At 39.9% G+C, this 20088-nt stretch overlaps 1 protein-coding gene across 1 annotated transcript; it reads left to right on the top strand.

Annotated features, from left to right (window-relative positions):
- Nucleotides 1-10021: 10021 nt before the first annotated feature.
- Nucleotides 10022-15547, top strand: LOC307015088 (terminal nucleotidyltransferase 5A-like). Its single transcript, XM_079643480.1, has 2 exons — nt 10022-11162; nt 12235-15547. The coding sequence occupies exons 1-2, from the start codon at nt 10743-10745 to the stop codon at nt 13048-13050; spliced, it is 1236 nt and encodes a 411-aa protein (XP_079499606.1). The 5' UTR covers nt 10022-10742; the 3' UTR covers nt 13051-15547.
- The last annotated feature ends 4541 nt before the right edge of the window (nt 15548-20088 follow it).

Genomic DNA, 20088 nt, shown 5'->3' with positions numbered 1-20088 from the left:
CATGAAATATGACCACCGACAAGCTGGTTAACCATTTATGTGTTCAGATGTACTCTTTCTACTTCCTCTCTCTTTTGGCAATTACTTCAGTCTTTGTGATTCAGCTGTGCTATATCATGCTTTATGCTTTGACAGCCGCCCGCCTTGTTTAAGTAGTGGGTCCACTGTTTTGGGATTGAACAAGAAAATCCTCATGTGTGATAGTGGGAGACAGTTTGGCAAAGTTACTGAATACATAATGACACATCCATAAATCATCCACCTCTTTACTGTATTGGCTATGTTTATGTCTGAATCCATCTGTATGGAAAAGGATAACAAGCTTTGTTGCCAAGTTTCACAAACAACTGGAGTTAGAGTAAGAGATAATGTCACCTCACTTGACTTTTTGGGAATGTCTCTGTCCTTTGTATGACCTCTGATGGTTGTGCACTAGATACCTTAATTGCTGAATTTCCTTATCTATTAATTTGCTGAAAACCAAACACCTGAGTTTCAAAATAAAAGACCTTTGAAGTCTCATATATGAGCAATCATCCCTGTTTTTAGATGAGAATAAAACAAAGACTGTCCAGTATCATAGATCAATCTCACTCCAGGGTGATAGCAGGACACCCCATGTCGTCACTCAGAAAAAATCAGGACATTCTGATGTAAAGTTTCAAAATAAAAGACCTTTGAAGTCTCATATATGAGCTATCATCCCTGACCCCAAAGGTCTTTTATTTTGAAACTGTACATCAGAATGTCCTGATTTTTTCTGAGTGACTAGATGGGATGTCCTGCTATCACCCTGAAGTGAAATGAGTCTTTGATACTGGACAGTTTTTGTTTTATTCTCATCTAAACACAGAGGGAGGATTTTTTTTTTACTCTACCGTAATGCATAAGATATTCGCGCACCGCAATATCACGTGAGGCTGGCTGGCTTGACCGCAGTCTAAACTAGAGAGAGAATCGCTGTCAAGGGGGCTACAACTACAACAAGATGAACATATTTGACCGTGATTTAATTGTAATACACGTTTCAAAATGATGCCGAAGTAACAACATACTGATACCGGATAGTAAAAAACATGAATTAAGGCTTTGACAAGTCTGCAGCTCTGAGTGCTAAGAGCTAACGGCTGTGTTGTTTTTCTGGGGAGCTCATTGAAGATGACGTCACGGCTCCGCCTACACTGCGTTACTAGTATAGATACTACCCCAGTTCCTCACGAGTCTAAAAAACAACTCACGTCAACGCATGTAAGCAACGTGGGCGCCAACGTGAGCGCTCTCGTGACGAAAATATTTGACGGCGCTGATTGGCTGAAATTATGTTTCGGCGGCACAGTTTACTATTGAGACTTTTGCAACGTGCTGGTTGCTGCTGTTTGGCTCGGGGGCAGCGCCCCGTAATGATAAACTAATGCCAAGGGCAAGGCCAGGCAGGAAACATGTGACTTATCAGTAACTTTAGACATCGTAACACAATTTTAAACAAGATTTTATTGTAGATTATACATTTTACTGATACCAATTGTATGATATTTACCTTGTTCATTAAAAATAAAAAATATAAAATATATATATTTTTTAAATATATATATTTTTTTATATATTTTTTTTAATATATTTTTTAAATATATTTTTTTGTATGTGGGAAGAGGTGGGGCGGCGCCCCTAGCGCCCCTATGGGCCGGCCGCCACTGAAAAGTACAATAAAAAGTAAAAAGAAATGATTAAGAAAAACGGTCAAAGAAAGAACAAATATCCCTGTAATTTACACTGATGATGCAGATACTTGAAAGGTGGCAGGTCGAGACGGAGACTAATGAAGTAAAATAACACGCAGCTGTTGATTTTAATCTGACTTTTTCCTTCCCTGAACACGTCAACATGGAACACTGAGTTGCATTTAAATCAACTGCTGGAACAGAAAGTAAAATATTGGTCCAACTAAACAACACAGCAGGGCCATCTACTAATTATTTATGATAGATGAAATTCCCTCTGGTGTAATTCTTGCCATTTCTTAACCACCAAACACATGCAAAAACACACACACACACGCACGCACGCACGCACGCACGCACGCACGCACGCACGCACGCACACACACACACACACACACACACACACACACACACACACACACACAGACACACTTCTCTATAACCGCAATCGACCTTAAAGAGTCCGTTCCTCTGCTCCAAACAGGAAGCAATCTGATTATAAACACACAGCAATTATTTACGAGACAACATAGAATCCAAATACTTTGGGAAACAGAGTCCAGAAAGAGTTGATCAAGTTCAACGAATCACTGAAAACTGTTGAGGGTCACATTTTGGTAAATATTTAAATGTTACCATTAAATATTTTAAACTTCTAATTTAATAATCACAATTACAATTGAGGGTCCAAACTAATTAAAAAAAACACACATATGGAAATGAACAATGATGGTAACCTGCAAGTATGAGAAAACACAGTCTGCCAACACACATGCCATTATCTCATGCCACGGCTGTTTATCTGCATTCAAGCGAGCTCACTGATTAGTCTACTCTGACTACGGAAACCACAGCACTTCTGATATGAAAACTGGCTTTTTCATTCATATGCAGATATGGGATTATACATAACATGATAGCTAAATTGACACAACATTTCTATCAGAGCATCGTGTATTAAACCAAGATCTTTTGAAAATATGATGGCTGCACACAAATTTAAACACACTTTTGGTTGTTTACATGAAGTTAATCGTTCTGAAAATGTAAAGTATACACATTTAAGCTAATGTGACATTGTGGTTCAGAGATATGTTACCCTTCTGCTGCGGACATATCAGGTTGTTTACAAGTGTGAACGATAAATATAAAACAGGAAGTGAATTTAAAGAATTGTATTAGAATATCACTTGAATGCTAGTTGTATTTTTAGACTTATCGTTTATTATTTTGTGTCGCTCAAAAAGAGCAAGATCAGGCGCCATAGATTCACAAAATCACAATACATATAGCTTTATTGTGCAGCAAACTTGTGAGAGGAGACTTTAAATTGACTGTACCTTCTGAACAGAAGGACAAATATTCTTGAAGATTGCCGGGTATATCTACTTCAGAAGAGCGGATGATTGACACGAATAAGTATCAATTCTTTGTTTTAGAACATGCTTTAAATCCCAAGTGTTCTTAATGTTGCTTTAAAACCAGTATTCACTAATTAAATGAATACTTTTATGATTGAATGAAAGACAGGAGAAAAAATATCAAGTGCAGGCAGGAGTTTTAAGCTATCTTTAAAAAGAAAACATGGGCTAGTTTGAGAAGTAGGCCATAGAAGGGAAGCAGTCTCATGTGAGTGAAATAGAGAAATATGTGTTTGTGACATCAGGCTTGGCATATGAGGCGGGGACTCGTTCCTCTGGGGCTTGAGTTAGCAATTTGACTTCAGACTCCCATCATCTATCCACCTCTTCTTTTAATGTTTTGTTTATGCTTTCCTACCCCCTCATTCGTCCCCACCCTTCCCTGAACTCATCGTGTAGTCTTCACTTCCCTCTCTCTTCTGTCTCTTCATTCAAGACCTCAATTATACACCAGAGACAATTTTTATCGTATAATCTTTCATTCACTTTCCTCTTCCCCTCCAATCCCCCGCCACTGTTCTGCATGGTGGGAGAGAGACAAGAACACCTCACCCTAAATCACTATTCACCGAGGTCATACTCTTAGAGACGTCCAGACAGAAGAGCAGAGGAGTTGAGCTCCACCCTAAGCCTTCAATCATGAAAGGGCAAAGAGCCAAATGACTGACCTCGTTTCAAAATGACTGCCACATCACCTGCAGCTGCAGCTCGTACAGGGCTGGGATTTCCTTCAAGATCTTACGAATCAGATCATCTTTGTTCCTTTGGAGCCGAAAACATCTCCCAAAAACCCAACCTGATCTATGCAGCGGTGGAAGAAGAACTCAGATCTTGTACTTTAGTAGTGTGCAAATATTCGTTTACAAATAAAAGTGCAGCCTTCATTTTCTTATGAAGTGAAGTACAAAGCATTTACATCAAATCAAACAAAAATAAACTAAAACTAAAAAGTTCCTGCATATTGGCAATTTTTAGAATCATATTTGATATAATTAGTGAGGGATTCATATGTTTAGCATGTTCATTTAGCTAATGAAGCTAACTATACTATATAATAAAGCATCATAATTCATTAGTTGATTTATATTTGTGTCATAATAAGCTGAACTCGAAAAGTAACGTTTAACTTGTGGTGTCAAATAAATGCAGAATAATAAAAAGTACAATATATGGTTCCATATTGTAGTGGAAGTGTAAAGTACTGTAGCATAACATTGAATTTATTTAGAAAAGTACATGTACCTCAAAATTGTACTTAAGAACAGTACTCAGTTACTTTGCACCACTGACCCCATAAGCTGAATGTCACCAGCAGGGTGTCACTGCACATGTGTGGGTTTGCTGTGCTTTCACTTTCTGTGCCATTTCAACAAATGGTGTAACCGAGGCCACTAAGGATGGGAGCTAACAAGTTGCAGATGCAGAACCGCAATAAATACGTTATCTTTCTCACCGTTTACATGAGCACATGCAGGAGATACAGATCGTCAGATGGTAATCAGTAAGCTTTACATTGGTCTATAAAAATGTGCACACACAATCTTGGCCAACAGCTCAAAGGCATTTGATCCTAGTTTTGCAATGCCATTAATCATTCTGAATCAAAACAAAACTGAGCCTGAGCATTCCTTCCGCAATCATTTGGGTCATCCGTCCCACAGACGAGGAACAGAAAAGGCTCAGCACTGTTGTCGTGGCTCCTGCTGACACAAGTCTCCCAAAGTAAACTGCAGAAGAGAATACAGATGTTGAAATACTGAGGCTAAACCATGCATGAAACCTAGATGACCCAACATTTGTTCACAGGGGATACCCGCAATATCTCAAATGTGAGCATTATTCTAAACCTGGGGGTCCGAACCCCAAATGGAAGTCATAAAAGCTTCATGAGGGGTTTCAAGGTGTTTTTTGGGGTGGTGGATATCTCAGGATTTCATCCATTTCTATTATTTATAATGTTTGGATTATTGTTAAGATATCGTAAGATTTACATTTGAAAAAGATCAGATAAAAGGCATGGTGAAGAACTAAACACAGGCTGCTATATGTCCATAGAGCCGTAGCAGATGAAATAGCCAAGAGCTAAATAAAAAGAGCCAAGTTTAAGGTCAAATACAATTCTAAATTTGGTGAGCCTACTTGTGAAAAATACACACAGAAAATTGTTTTGAAAAGCTATTCAAACTTATCTCTGATTCAATAGTCATTGGGGATAATGCCTTGAGTTATTGCGTTCAGTGTTTGTCACTTTGACAGGTTTTCAGTAATAATGTTCTCTATGCATTGAATACACCATGAAATATTCATAAAATAAGTCAGAGGTCATCAGTTTGATTATTCTTTTAGGGAGAAAGATTTGGAAACACTGGACTAAAAAAAACAACCAAATCTGCTCACCCCTCTTCTCTCAGCACATACGATACACATGTGAAGAAAGATGAAGATGCTTTGAATGATTGATGGCTGATTTGGTTTATGTTCTCATACATTTCACTGGTTCATCCAACTCCTTCAGCTTTTAATACCAGAATAACAAAACACCACATTAAAGGATAAGATGACCTAACTTGGCTCTTGGATGACACTGTTTACTCAACACAGCTGTACAAATACATGTGCTAACGTTTCAGTGCAGGCTGCAGTGTGGGAAAGAGAGAATAGAAGAGAGGAAAGATGTATTCTAAAATGAATAGTATGAAAAGAGCGACACCTAGTGAGATATCAGAGGACGTGTTAGCAGAGTCACACATCTCATGTTAGTTCGCTACAACATGGGTTGCCTGCTCAAATCCAGCAGATGGCACCATAGTTCTTTCATGCTGTAGGACCTATGTCGAGACTTATGAGGGGCTTTCCAGCTTCTCCATGAAACTAGAAGAAAATGTAGGTAAATTGTTAATCTATAATTACAATGTACTTTTTTATTAAATACAATTATTCTAATAACTTTAGAATCAGACATAAGTAACTTACAACCAGCACCCTTACATTTTACTTGTGCAACATAGATCAAACAAATCCTTACACCAAGCCTGACAAAGAAAAAAATGTGCACAATTAAAATTGCTTGGAATTTGTTATACAAAGTATGGACCTTTTGTCAAACTCCTGCCTTAGGTTGATATCTGAATCCAACAACAACAGTATCAACGTTTTTAAATATGTGTATCCTACAACCTGAAGATTTGATTCCACTTATTCCTTTAGGAATTTGTGACAAATACCTACAAAACTGAATGAATGCATTAAGAGTAGATCTTGACACATGAACCGTTTTTGAAATATCATGCAAGGAAGAAATATTAAAAAAATTGCACAATAATTTAAAACAGGAGCATTTGGGCCTTGGAGTTCAGGGGCCCACAAACCAATTGTAACCAGTTCAACTCAAGACTGATGTCTCCCTGTTTTTGTTCCAATGTTTATTTTTTAATGAATCAATAAATGTCTGAGACGGGCAGAAATGAATGCTCCTGATTTTTCGTGCTTTCCTATCCTGTCAATAATCCCTGGACCGCTCAGGTTCAATAACCACTTGTGGGTGCCATATCTCTAGTTTAGTCCCCATAAAACTCATTTAAGGTCACAGCTGAGGGCCAGGAGACATCCATAATGTGTCTATGTGCATGTGTCTGCTTACATGGGGCAGAGATCAGCACAGATATCAATGTGGTCTTGACATCTCCAGCTACTGCATCAAACAGGAAGCTGAGTCACAGATTGAGCAATTTGCTTCCTGTCACAACAGTTTGCTGCCTTAAGTAATGACTGGTCAATAACGAAGAACAGTCTTATACTAAAATGGGGAAAAACATTGGCAGAGAGGCTGTCTCTGTGGCTTCTTTAAAATACTGAGTTCGGTTCACACAGTGTTTTTCTTCACATAATATATGCTCTGGGATCATTAAATTGTAAACAGCTTGTAAACCTTAGGAGTGCTAAGACTTTTGTAGCCATTTTCTCATGGACAATATGTGTGTTTTGTTTTGAGCAACACACATCTGAATGAATGCATTGTCTGAAAATGATCATATGCGTTTTTTATTGGTGAGAAAGAACATTTTGCAGATGTTAAATTTAACAGTGTGAACATTTGCAAAACTGTGTGTGTTCCTTTATGTTTTGGTGAAGAAAAGTGATAGGGAAAGCCACCATCTTCACTGCCCTTTTTTAAAACACGATATTCTCACAGTGTAAATGTGCCATTAACATACTCCCACACAGAGCACTTTGGAGCGCTGCAGCATGGCTTACAGCGCAGAGCACGTCAGATGAATCTCATTAGCGGCTGTGGAAGAGTTTAGTGGGGGCTTACACTACTACTCAGCAAAGGGCTCTTACTGAGGTCAGGGTTAAAACTGATTGGAAATAGGCCTAATGTTAAGGTTCGTCCAGCATGAAGTGTCATTAGCTAAATTAGCTACTGCTTTACATGGGCTGAAAATGTTAAGTTTCTTGCATAGTACAGTAGAAGGAACAGGAAGGTCTGTAGCAGATTCCTTTTTACTGCAAAAGTGCAAGTGTATCAACTTCAATACTTCAAATCGCAATATCATTTTTCATTTACCGCAACCTTGAATCACAATACCGATCCTTCCTGTAGGCTACCTCTCTTAAATAATTAAGCTGTTATATATATATATATATATAATATATTCTTAATAATGCACTTTGCTGATCCTTTCCATCTCAAATATATCATGATTAAATGAGATTATAAATGAATTTACAATGCAAATTGTGCCACCATTTAGAATAACCAAATAACGATATTTCTAGTGGGAAATAACTGTGAGTTTGCAGGTTCTCAGTTTCCGATGAATTATGCAGAAATGAAAAGGTAGAAATAAATATGATATTCTGTATCACATGCTAATAGATCAACCTAAATCCTACAAAATGGTCCTTTAAATTGAAGCAGATATATATCTACTGATATGAACAAAAGCTGATCATATTCCCTTTTATGAATTTTACTCCCAAGTCTGCTACTTTAGAACAAATAAATAGGTTTTTCCTAATTGGCTTAAGGAAGAGTGCATTCAGTCAATATGGCCTCAAAGACGGATAGTTTTCCCGTCTAATTGAAATCCAGACCAAAGAATAAAAATAGTTGACGGTGTTAAGGAGTGAGAGGGGAAAAGGCAGCAGCAAGAGCAGAGGCCATTCAGCTAACGGGCTCACTGTAATCTCATAATGAACTTCTACGTGTGGGAATGAAAGAAAAGTGGATGGAAAAGAGGCTCGGCTAAAAAAGAAGAACAGTGAGATGGGATAGGACACAGGGAAGGAAGGATGTAGTCAGAAGGGAGGTGGCCATAGATCGAGTGGTGAGTTAACTAAGTGTACACAACACTTTCAACAAACTTAATTTAATTGACTATCCTGCGTAAAGAGGGATGTAGGCACATTCAACTCATTTACAAAAACTAACACACACACAATTATTTCCACTTGGCAATTGCTTTGGCAGCCAAACAAGGGGTCTGTCTGACATCCCCTTGCCAATCCTCTAATGTCGTCAGAAATTAGAAAATCAAGGTGTCATCCACTTGACAGGTCAGAGGTCAGGTAAAGAGAAGATTCACGGTAAGCATCCCCAGCAGTAAGCCTGACATTGAGCCCCTTGGTGAATGGGGAAAGTTCAGTGACACTTACAACTCGGTCAATCTGTTGACACAACATGTACTGTGTACCGTGGCATGAATAAAGTTTTAGGTTCAACATTGAACTTATTGTCATTTTAATTTGTCTTTATGTGACATTTGATTAACACAAACTTAGTAACATCAGAAGAAAAAAAAACACTCCAATTACCTGAAAAAGTAAAACCTTTAACACGTCAGAGTAAATTTGACTTATAGGCCATATTTGTACATAATAGTGTTTCATTTGATATCTCGGTATTAATCGCTGGAATGCTTGATGAATAAAGTGCTATCAGATTCAGTTTTATCCAGACAAATACACACACAAAACAAGAATGTGTCAAAGTAATTTTGCAGAAATAAATCTAAAGGTTGCTTATTAAAAACAAACTTCCATTGATGTGTTATGGTCTGATGCACAGAGAATGCAGTGATAATACTTTTAAGCTAAGGGGCATAAGCATTGAATTATATGCATGTGTTTCTATGCATGCGTTTCTATGCATGCCTGTGTGTAAATGTGTGTGTCACAGCACATACAGGGTAATCTGCGGTAAGCTGGTTTATGGGCTCGTCTGCAGTGACGCAGATATCCGTGCCAAGCTTTGCACTGATAGATTCTTAATGGAACTGTATATGGCCTATACCCTACATACTGACTGTCTACATCCTAAACATCAGGGGAGTTCATTGCAAACATGCACCGAATACAGACATTTTTTACATTTATTTATAAATATATATTACATTGTATATACTGTATACAAGTAATGTACCTGTAAAAGTGTGTAGTAGTCCCGGATTGATGCACATAAATGTATGCAGAGCCAAATGATGGTGGGTTAAAAAAAAAGACCTAGGGGAATGTGGCTGTACATCCCCCTTCCTCACCTGTGAATGATCACTTAATGAAATATCATATAATAGTGAAATCATTTACAGTAATTGTAATTAGGCAGAAACTTGAGCAACCCTTTCTGTTTACTGGCCATTATTGTACCAAGTTAAAGTTTATTCCAGACATCTATTGGTAAATTAAGCTGATATCTAAGCACGTTTATCATTACTGCAATGATCAAACATAACAATTTGGAACAGAAAGGGGAGCACCCATATTGATGGTTATTTTGGAGAGGATGGAGTGTCGATACATCGATACATAGTGGGTCCAATGTGTCTCATTTGTTAGTGTAACGCCCATTCCCTAGACACGCCTCCCTGGGCTTGCAGCAACTCAAAGTATGGAAAGCGGCTATTTGTAGGTGTGGACTGTCAATCAAACCGCCCCGCCCAAACGCCTCTCAGACGGGAAGCGCTCTGTTCACAACTTCTCCTGCAGCTGTGGAGTGGGACCTCGGTGACACACAACATAGTACCAACGAGCAAGAAACGGACAAAATGTGAAGGGAAACTGCCATACACCACTTTCTGAAAGTGGGTGTGCAGTGGGAAAGTGTAGCAGTCCTTAAACGAGTGCGTAAAGTTATTGTTAGGCAGCAGAGGCGTGCACTACCCCGTGCGTAAAAGTGAGACAGAGGGGGTAAAGTAAAACTTCTGCGGTGGAAAAAACGTTTTCATGCTTGCAATGGATGCGTTTGTGTGCCTTTGGGACGAAATGAGAAGCTGACACTGAGAAGAAGAATTGTTCAAACTTTTGCAGTTGATGTTTTTAGAGTTTGGCGACCGAACCGGAGCGGAGCGCGCAGTGTAGCAGCAGATGCTGGACGGTGACTAAGCCTTACGGCTGGGAAGCTAATAAATTGAATGTGTCTGGACTGCAGACTTTATGTAAGAAGTAGGACAATAAGTTAGGACACCGTCTAACTAGTTATTTCCGCCACGCGCAGAGACGATTTTTCATCCAGAATCTTGATGTTATGATACTCATTAGCTCCCAAAGCTCCAGCAGGAGTTAGTGGCACGTTTCTACATCATTCTGTCTACCTCTTCTCAACATGAACGAAAGTGTTGATAGTGTTGACAGCTGCTCGGACGGAGAGAGCATCAACCTCAGTGTGCTCAATTGGGAGCAAGTGCAGCGGCTGGACACCATCCTCACCAGCTCCATCCCCATCCACGGCCGCTGGAGCTTCCCTACTCTGGAGGTGAAGCCCCGGGATATCGTCAAGGTGGTCCGGAGCCGCATGGAGGAGAAGCGGATCCATGTCCGGGAGGTGCGGCTGAACGGTTCTGCGGCCAGCTACGTCTTGCACGAGGACAGCGGTCTGGGCTGGAAAGATTTGGACTTAATATTCTGCGCCGACCTGAAATCAGAGATGGAGTTTCAGATAGTGAAAGATATTGTGCTGGACTCTCTTCTGGACTTCCTGCCCGAGGGGGTGAATAAAGAAAAGATCACACCAGTGACTTTAAAGGTAGTAGGCCTGTATTTAACGTGGCTCATAGATCATATGATTGTCAAATAACAGAATATGCTCATCATTATATCATTTACTTTCCCATTTCTTTACACAGTAAACACTGCTGCAGTCACGTGCATTTTCTTTTTGTAAATGCACTTAAATATACTGTAAATAAATCGTACACAAAAAAGATTTAGATCTGACCTGAATACATGCAATCTGCACGGATACATACTGTAAGCCCTGAAATAGTAAAAAGATATGTTTCCAATTCAAAGAGGATTCTGTCTAATCCAATAGTAGTTGGATCCACATTAATAAGTCTGGCCTCAGTTACCTGGATACTGAGGACTGACCCAGCTGGCCCACTAACAGATGTGATAAGCAAAACATCATTACTAACAGACCAAATCCAAGATTTCTATCTACTGCAAATAGCATTAATGTCCTATTGTTGAAGCCTGAGCAAAGTAATCCTGTTTTTTTATACATGTTTTATTCAGAGGATCTCAATGTAACACCCACAGTGCTTAAACACCACCATGGGTACATGTGTGGTCTTTAAAAGAATAAGAAAAGCATGTTTATGTTGATGCACTAACACCATATTACACCAGCTGCAAAAGGAGGAAGAAAAGAGATAAACACAGGGAAAGAAGTAGGCCTGTGTGATGGAAAAAAGAAAATCTGACATTCATCATTGTGGACTTTAATTTGCTTTGATTATATTGGAGTAGTCTTCAGGACTTAAATATAGACAAACACATTAACACATGTTTTGAAGTTTGTTATACACTGTTGCCCATAAAGTTGGAATAACATTTTTTGACCTCTTCTCATTAAATGATAGTGTGAATAGGAATAAAACGAGGAATGTGTCTGAAAACTGTGCAACAGTTTATATTGATAATTATGCATTTGCTTTGATTCAGGATGATATGGCAGTTAAATCTATCTTTGTGTACCGATTAACTCCAACAATGTTTTTGGTGTCTTGACTTCAGTTTTCAGTCACTGTCTTTAAACTTTGGTGCATTATTTAGTCTGTAAAAACTCCTAACAATTCCCTTGTGCCTTGTTTTAGGAGGCCTATGTGCAAAAGATGGTGAAAGTGTGCAATGACTCGGACCGCTGGAGTCTCATCTCCCTCTCCAACAACCGTGGCAAGAACGTGGAACTCAAATTTGTGGACTCTCTTCGACGGCAGTTTGAGTTCAGCGTGGATTCCTTTCAGATCCGCCTGGACTCACTTCTCCTTTTCTACGAGTGCTCGGAGCACCCCATGGCTGCCACTTTCCACCCTACAATCCTCGGGGAGAGCGTCTACGGTGACTTCCCCACCGCCCTCGACCACCTGCGCAAGCGCCTCATCTGCACCAGGAGCCCAGAGGAGATTCGAGGCGGGGGTCTGCTGAAGTACTGCCACTTGCTGGTGCGGGGTTTCCGCGCAGCCTCTGAACCTGAGATGAAACTGCTGCAGCGCTACATGTGCTCGCGCTTCTTCATAGACTTTCCCGATGTCAGCGAGCAAAGAAGGAAGCTGGAGTCTTATCTGCAGAACCACTTTGTGGACCTGGAGGACAGGAAGTATGACTATCTGGCCACGCTGTACGAAGTGGTGCAGGAGAGCACGGTGTGTCTGATGGGCCATGAGAGGCGCCAGACGCTCAGCCTAATATCGTCGCTGGCGTTGCGCGTCCTGGCCGAGCAGAACGCCATCCCAAACACTGCCAACGTCACCTGCTTCTACCAGCCGGCTCCTTATGTGTCAGACGGCAACTTCAGCAACTATTACGTAGCGCAGGTTCAGCCCATGTACCATTGTCCTCCCTCGCCTTCCCACCAGTATATTCCTCCTCAGCACCATCCCATGTACACCACCTGGTTGCCGTGTAACTAAACTTTGGAACTTTTGGAACCAACTCCTTAAAAAGGGATGCATTTTAAACTGCTCCTTGAGATTGGTAATTGAGGGAAATGAGAAAAAGGACATGGGACATAATTAGACAGATACAAAAAAGGGAATAAAGGAAGCAGGGGAAATGAGGACAAGGAACCTGGATTGAGGCAGTGGGCCAGAGAAAGGCTTTTCCTTGGGTCAAGGTGCCACAGTAGGAGAAGCTGAGCACACAGGGAGGGATGCCAACCCATCACATTTAGGGTTCTCTCATCAGCGCTATGGTTGACTTGGAATGTTGCGACTGACAGGAACTTGCACATTCTCTTCATATTATAACCAAAACAGACTTGCATACAGCTGCGGAGAGTGGCTTATGACACACGTGATTCGCTAGTATCGAGTTATGGTCAGACAAGAGGTGACACTGTTCGTATGAGACTCCTTTTCACAGACAATGCAACAAAAAAAAGGAACTGGATACTGTTTACTGACTTTGATTCCCATCTGAATACTGAAACAAAAAAAAACAACGAAGCAATGCATGTTTTCTTTAAGTGCCTAGATCAAGCCTAAAGGAGTCTTTATCGTAGAGAACTGTTGAGTCATTGATTTCCGAGGTGATGAATGTACTGTGGAACGGAGAGTTTACCTATGCTGAGTAAGGTCTCTAACGCTTTTGCAATAATTTCTGACAATGTTTAGTTCTGCCCTTATCTGCAGCCCTGCTTGACAAACTCACATCCTGATTACCAAAGAGGAAGTAGCAACATAATCTCATCATCTTTAGAGAGAGGGGGTAGGTGGTGGTTGCATCAAAATTCTTATGAGAGTAAAATAGATGATCAATGTTAAGAGAAATGTACAGAGAAAGAGGTTTGGCACTGAGAGAGCAAACTAGAGAGAACTTTTATCTGCAGTTTTATTGAAATGCAAAATAAGAGGGAAGGTGGAACGCTTGATTTCCAAAAAGCAATTTATCACAGAATGGCTACTTAAATCATTTTTGGCCATGAATATTTTCAAAATGCATCTTCATTTCATGTAGTCTATACTAAAATGCATTTGAGACATGTTTGATTGAAAACTGAAACATAGAACTCAAACTTACTTAAAGGTGCCCTGTGGAGTTTCCATGTAAACAAACAAAAGTTATGTTGACATTCTGGCTCACCAAAAGTGTTGCACACTATTTCTTCCTCCTCAACCATTTGCAAAGCCAACTTGGATAATTGTTTTCTTTGCATTGGCCACATCCATGTTTGCTTCTTCTTAACTTCGTCTAAAGCAGGATTTGGTCTGGAAGAGTTTAACATTGATAACAGGATATCACACACATGTGTCCTTGTGTCCTTGTGTGCTTGAATTAAGATTTTCCAAAAAAGAACCTACTGGTAAAAACATTTGTCCATAGTGCTACTAATAGTCAGAAGGTCCACAGGGTACCATTGACTCAAAAAGAAAATGTTACACACAAAAAAGGGCAGCATTTTGTATGAAATCATTCTGAAACAGGGACAACCATTTATTTTAAATTACACTGGAAAGTTTAAATGCAGTTATTTTATTCATTTTATATCTTGTTCTTATCGAATATATAACTCAACAATTTTTTACATCTTTTGTATGCCGTATAAAGTAGATTTTTACATGCTGTATGCACTGTAAAAACATGTGTTCCTTCCTTGTTTGAGAGAGAAAGAGAACCTCTGCAGCACAAAACAAACTGTATGTTTGTCAGAGGGGTGGAGGTTGGATTGTGTGTGCAAGGATGTAGCAGCAGAGCAACTCCTGAGAGAAGTGGCCCAGCAGAGGAGGAACAATGTAGAAAAATGTGCTGCACGAAGCCTGAAAAGCTTCAAAGATGATTAAAGCACAGTGAATATTGGCCAATGTACATGTCAGCTTGTTTTGATTGTTTGAGATGTGTGGAAATTGGGCTGTATGTTCAGATTCAAGCTGTCAAAAATATTCTTACTCCTTAGCATGGAAAAGCACCAAACAATGGGGAACAATGCAAAAAGTGTGTAGCTCAGATGAGGACCATCACAAAGATATTTGAAGGGCTATAAGACATTTATTTGATATATTGATGAAAATAACTGGCGTAACTCCTTTGCTTTGCGAGTGCGTATTCTCTCAAACATGTCAAATCTCCTATTTTTCTATCGATTTTTGTACAGTTTGTATTTGGCTGATGTAGCTGGCAGATCCAAACCTGTGTCGTTGAGTACTTTGTGTCGTATGCAAATGTGTGGTTTTTTTTGGCTGATGAAGAGCAGAACAGGATGAGACGGTGGCTATGCTGAGATGCAGATTTAGCTTAAGTTTGTAACATGTGTGCTCCGAGCTGTTTTACATGGGTTTATGTTGCTTTAAAGAGATTGTTACACTGTTTTACGTGTTTTTAAACTGCCGCCCTTTGTGGACATGAAAATAATGATCTGATAAGTGTGTTCAAGTTGATCAACTTGAGAATTAAAAACCAAAAACCAGACAAGAGTTGTTCAGTTCGGTTTTTGACTCAGAAACAGTACCTGCTACAATAACAATTTGAATTAAAACTGCGGTCACAGACGTGCGTACAGTGATGAGCAGGCCCACGCGTCTATGCGCCTGTCCGGGAGGGCAGCCGGTAGTCCCGGCGTCAAGTCGACGCACACGAGTCCTCAGAAATGAGCCGTTTGTCAGTTCTCTAATTTTCACGTCCCCGACATCTCGGTCCTCCGGCAGCGACCCAAAAACGGATGTTGGTGCGCCGTCTCAAAGGAAAACTAATTTCTCTAAAGGCTCGTCGAGGAACGATTATCAAGGAGGCTGTCTGTAGGAGCCCTAACCGGGGATACACTTATTTAGAGGAGAGAGGAGTCTCTCTCGAGGAGCTATAACCGAGGGTACACTGATTTATTCTCTGGAGTCGATTTCAGCCAACAGTGATGTTTAAAAGAGGCGTGACGCATGGCTGGACTTATGTCACCGAAGCAGAGCTCTGCAAATTGTTCCCGTTGTGATTATGACGTTCGTCACTTGTTGCGACACTTTAAATCTCAGTTCATACTCACCCCCAGAGTATGTCTACAAAAAAAAGAAAGTATTTTGTCCATCCGTTCTTGAGTTATACATTTGTGGTGTTTTTGGCGCGCCCTATAGTCTCCAAAATGAAAATGATTTTGTGTGCCTATTCCCCAAGACAGACTGAACCTATCCACCAAAATATGTGATATTTGGATACATTGTTGATGAGTTATGAGCATTTATTTCTAAGCCCCGCCTTTTTGCAAATACGTTTGGATTAATGGCGGCCATATTTATCGACTGAATATGCTAATTTCCTAGGTTAATGTGTGTGAACCTCCACCGATGCTGTATATTAAGTTTGGTGTCGAAAAACAAAAAATTGAAAGTTAAGCGAATATTTCACTGTTTCCTGGCGTCTGTGCAAAATTATAAAACTTTGGAAGCGTCTTAAAGTCCTCAAAACAGGGTTCTAAGAACGGGAAGAATAATAATATGTAGGATAACAATAGGTTCCTCGCACTTTGTGCTAGGACGCCGTTGGGTCCTAGCGCTCTCGCGCTCGGGCCCTAATGATGTTTTTATAAGGTTTTATCCTTATTTAACTTCATTACAGATAAGTAGCTCTGGCATTTAAGTGTTATGCCAAGGTTTTACAGACAGAGCAAAAGTCTTCTTCAGGTCAACGTCCCAGATTGCCCGCACAATCCTGACGGGCACCACAGCTGCTGCCAGTGAAAGCTAAACTTAACGGGTCCCCTCTAAGAGACGTCACAACGAGCGTCAACCGCCGTCATGGCAGCGCTTGCAGACTTCATCAGCTGTAAGTTTGTAACACAGGTAAATGGGTAAATGTCAACCGTATGCAGACCTCAGTACCAGCAGAGCCTTGGTGTCCAGAGACACATGGTAACTGATTGAGTAGATTTGCTTCAGGTCTGCATTACTCTAATGCCCGCAGGCCTCTCCCTCCAGATGTCACTTTCCCTGCTGTCATTGAGAAAGGATATTTTCCTAGACTCTTTCATTTATTTTTCAATCTGCCGCCTGTCTGTCTGTTTGTAATCCTTTCTCTTTCTTCTTTATTTTCAGCTTCTACTTCATTTCTTTGAATACCATGCTTTCAAAAATCTGCTTCGTGCAAGTCTAGTAGTGTCATCTTTTCTTTCCCTTCTGATTTGTTTTCCTCACTAATTTCTTTATCTTTGTCTGCATGTTCTTCTAGGTGATTTTAAGCAGAGATGAGCTATAAAAAAGGAGAACAGGACCAATGTTATCCGCTGTTAAGAGGGAGAGAGTGGACGCTAAATATAGGCCCCCCTCTCAGCCACTGTAAGGACATTAGCCCATCTGCAGAAAGCTGATTAGCCTCCCTCTATAAGCATGTGCTCAATGCTCTGGTGTGGTTACTGCAAAGAGACTTACAGGCTATTGCACTGTAACACATACCTCCCCCATCTCCCGCTGTCTTTCAGGTCACTCTCGCTTGAAACCCGAAAAAAATTCAGTCCACTTCCTGATCAACGGCTTAAAGGGAACTGAGAACAAGGGATTGAGACATTTAATGTGTTGCACAACAAGAAAAAAAGCTAACCTAATAACACAGCTTAAGAAGTGTGTTACTATGTTGCCGTAACAGTTAATAGTGTTGCGCCAAGCCTAGTTTATCCTGGAAAGTCGGCCATCTCAAAACAGAAATGTGGCTAGCAACAGTCATCTGTCACTCAAAGCAACTACGCCTTCATAATGAGTAATTTAAACTTATTTTTATAAAAGAAGGTAAGTTATAGATAGTATGTAATCTTTGTATAAGTAGTTGTGTTAGAAATTATTGAACCCTGAGAGAGTCAAGGGAAGCCTATAAAAGTTAACAGCATTTAATTACAGAAAAGATGCGGCGATGTACAAATGAAATGTGCGAGTGGCGGCTCTCCCCCAAAGGTCAGCCCAGGTCAGGGGGTAGAAGCGATCGATTCTTGGCTTGCCCTTCATGTTGTCATCTGAGGTCTTCTCCTATTGGCCGGCTTCGTGGGGGGCGGTTCCAATGCAATTCCTGCCTTTTTCTGTTGCTAAATTACATCAATCTGGTGTCTGTGGTTATTTAAACATTCCCTAATAAACGTGATTTCAATGTCAATAAATGAGTGTTAAACCCTGTGTGTTTAGGGTACAACATCACATGTCATTTCACCTTCAATTCACGGTTTGAAAACCTAGCATTTTGCCACATGCTAATGCTAATCGGAAATGAAGAATTTTCTGAATAAAAGTGTTAAGTTAATAGCAGGTTAATATTTAGTGTGAACTTCCGTTTTTTTCAGAATAAAACTGATTTAAATTAAATAGTGTATTTAATTGAAATGACGCCATATCAACATTGATTTTAATTTCTAACAGTTGTTATCAAGGGGGAAATTATATCTTCTTTGTTTAACTTGCACAAAAAAATGGCCTAAAGCCAGCAGCTGGTTAGCTTAGTTTAGCAGAACTAGCATAGCTCTTTCCAAAGGTGACATCATCCATCACTTCTCTTTTTTGTTTCTGATGGCTTTGCACAGTTCCAGGCTATTTTCAGTCTTTATTATCTCCATATTTACAGTAGGCACTGCACGTCAGGGAGTAAACATTGGGAATCCCACATCTGTTAAAAAACTCAGAGCAATGGACCGCCTTCAAAGGTGAGTTGAGAAAAATACCCCAGCTACGACTTTAAGAGGAGCCATCAAAGCAGTATGACAACAAAAGATTTCTTCTTGATCCGTTCGAATAAGGGATGACAGATTTATTCACTGCAGATTTAGATATTTCTTACAGTCAGGGAGGATATATATCTATCACCACATAGTTTTGTTTTGGCTTTTCACAGATCAGAGCAAAAGATAGATTAAGGCGGACTATTAAGGAAAGATGTATGATTATTATATCCAAAACTTTAACATCAGTTAAAATGTAAGTCCTCTGATGGTATAAATGTGAAAACAAAGTGATTATCACATTTGGTTTCGACCACCATGAAAATGCCTAGAAATCCATCATCTAACATAAGACAGATGGAGACCTAAAGATGTGGTTTTAAAAACAAGTGGGAAAAAGTGGACCACAAAGAAACTCAGTCAAATTTAAAGTCACTTTCAATTAAATGTATCTTTTAAATAGAAAGCTACTACAATATTCTATATGTTAACGGTACTTTTCAAAGTAATTAAATAGTCATCTTGATTTAGTGAACACAGCTCTTTCCTTTCTCCCTGATGCTCTCTCTGACTCATGATTGGGTATTTTCACAGGCTAAGGTCGGAAGGAGTCACATAACTGTTGCCATCTTTAATTTATTTGAGCTTCACAAAAACAGGAAATGAAAGCACCAAAAGGTCAGTTAACAGCTTGTAAAACACTGGAATTATAAGTGTAGTGCTACCAAGAGGGTTTCATATGCACACAAAGGCAACTTCATTTAGCTTAACCCTTTTTTAGGAACAGTGGGTTGCACAGGTGCAGCTTTTTAACAGATGCTATGTGGTAAAAAAAACACGATTTATTTGTCAGGCACTTTCGAAATATCAAAGGCACATTATAACACCTTCGCTTTTTGGACCGCAGAGTAAAACTGGAATTTATATCTTGTGAAGATGAGTATGTTGAAATGCAAACACACACACATGCATGGGGTTTTGTTGGAAATGAACTGTCGGAGCCGCAGCATGGCCCAGGGTCCATCCAGCTCAGTCCAGCTAGGGTCAGAGGTCACTGAGTAAATCAAACAAAAGCAAGTCCAGACTGTGAGAAACAGCGATGTGTGTCAGTCTGCGTGTGAAGGAGAGCAAAAAAAAGATAGTGTGAGATGGAGGGAAAAAATAGTGTGTGTGCCTGTATTTGTGCTGTTTGTGTATTTGTCTGAGAGAAGAACTTTAGTCTAGTTTGCAGTGTGAGACATGTGTGGGTGAGGTTGCTTTTAGAGATTATGACTAGCAGTCATAAGCAAAACTTGATCCCCTTGAATATTAGCCAACATAATAATAATAATCC

This window comes from Notothenia rossii, assembly GCF_949606895.1.
Source record: "Notothenia rossii genome assembly, chromosome: 8".
Taxonomy (NCBI): domain Eukaryota; kingdom Metazoa; phylum Chordata; class Actinopteri; order Perciformes; family Nototheniidae; genus Notothenia; species Notothenia rossii.
This window is presented reverse-complemented; position numbering and strand designations above follow the sequence as displayed.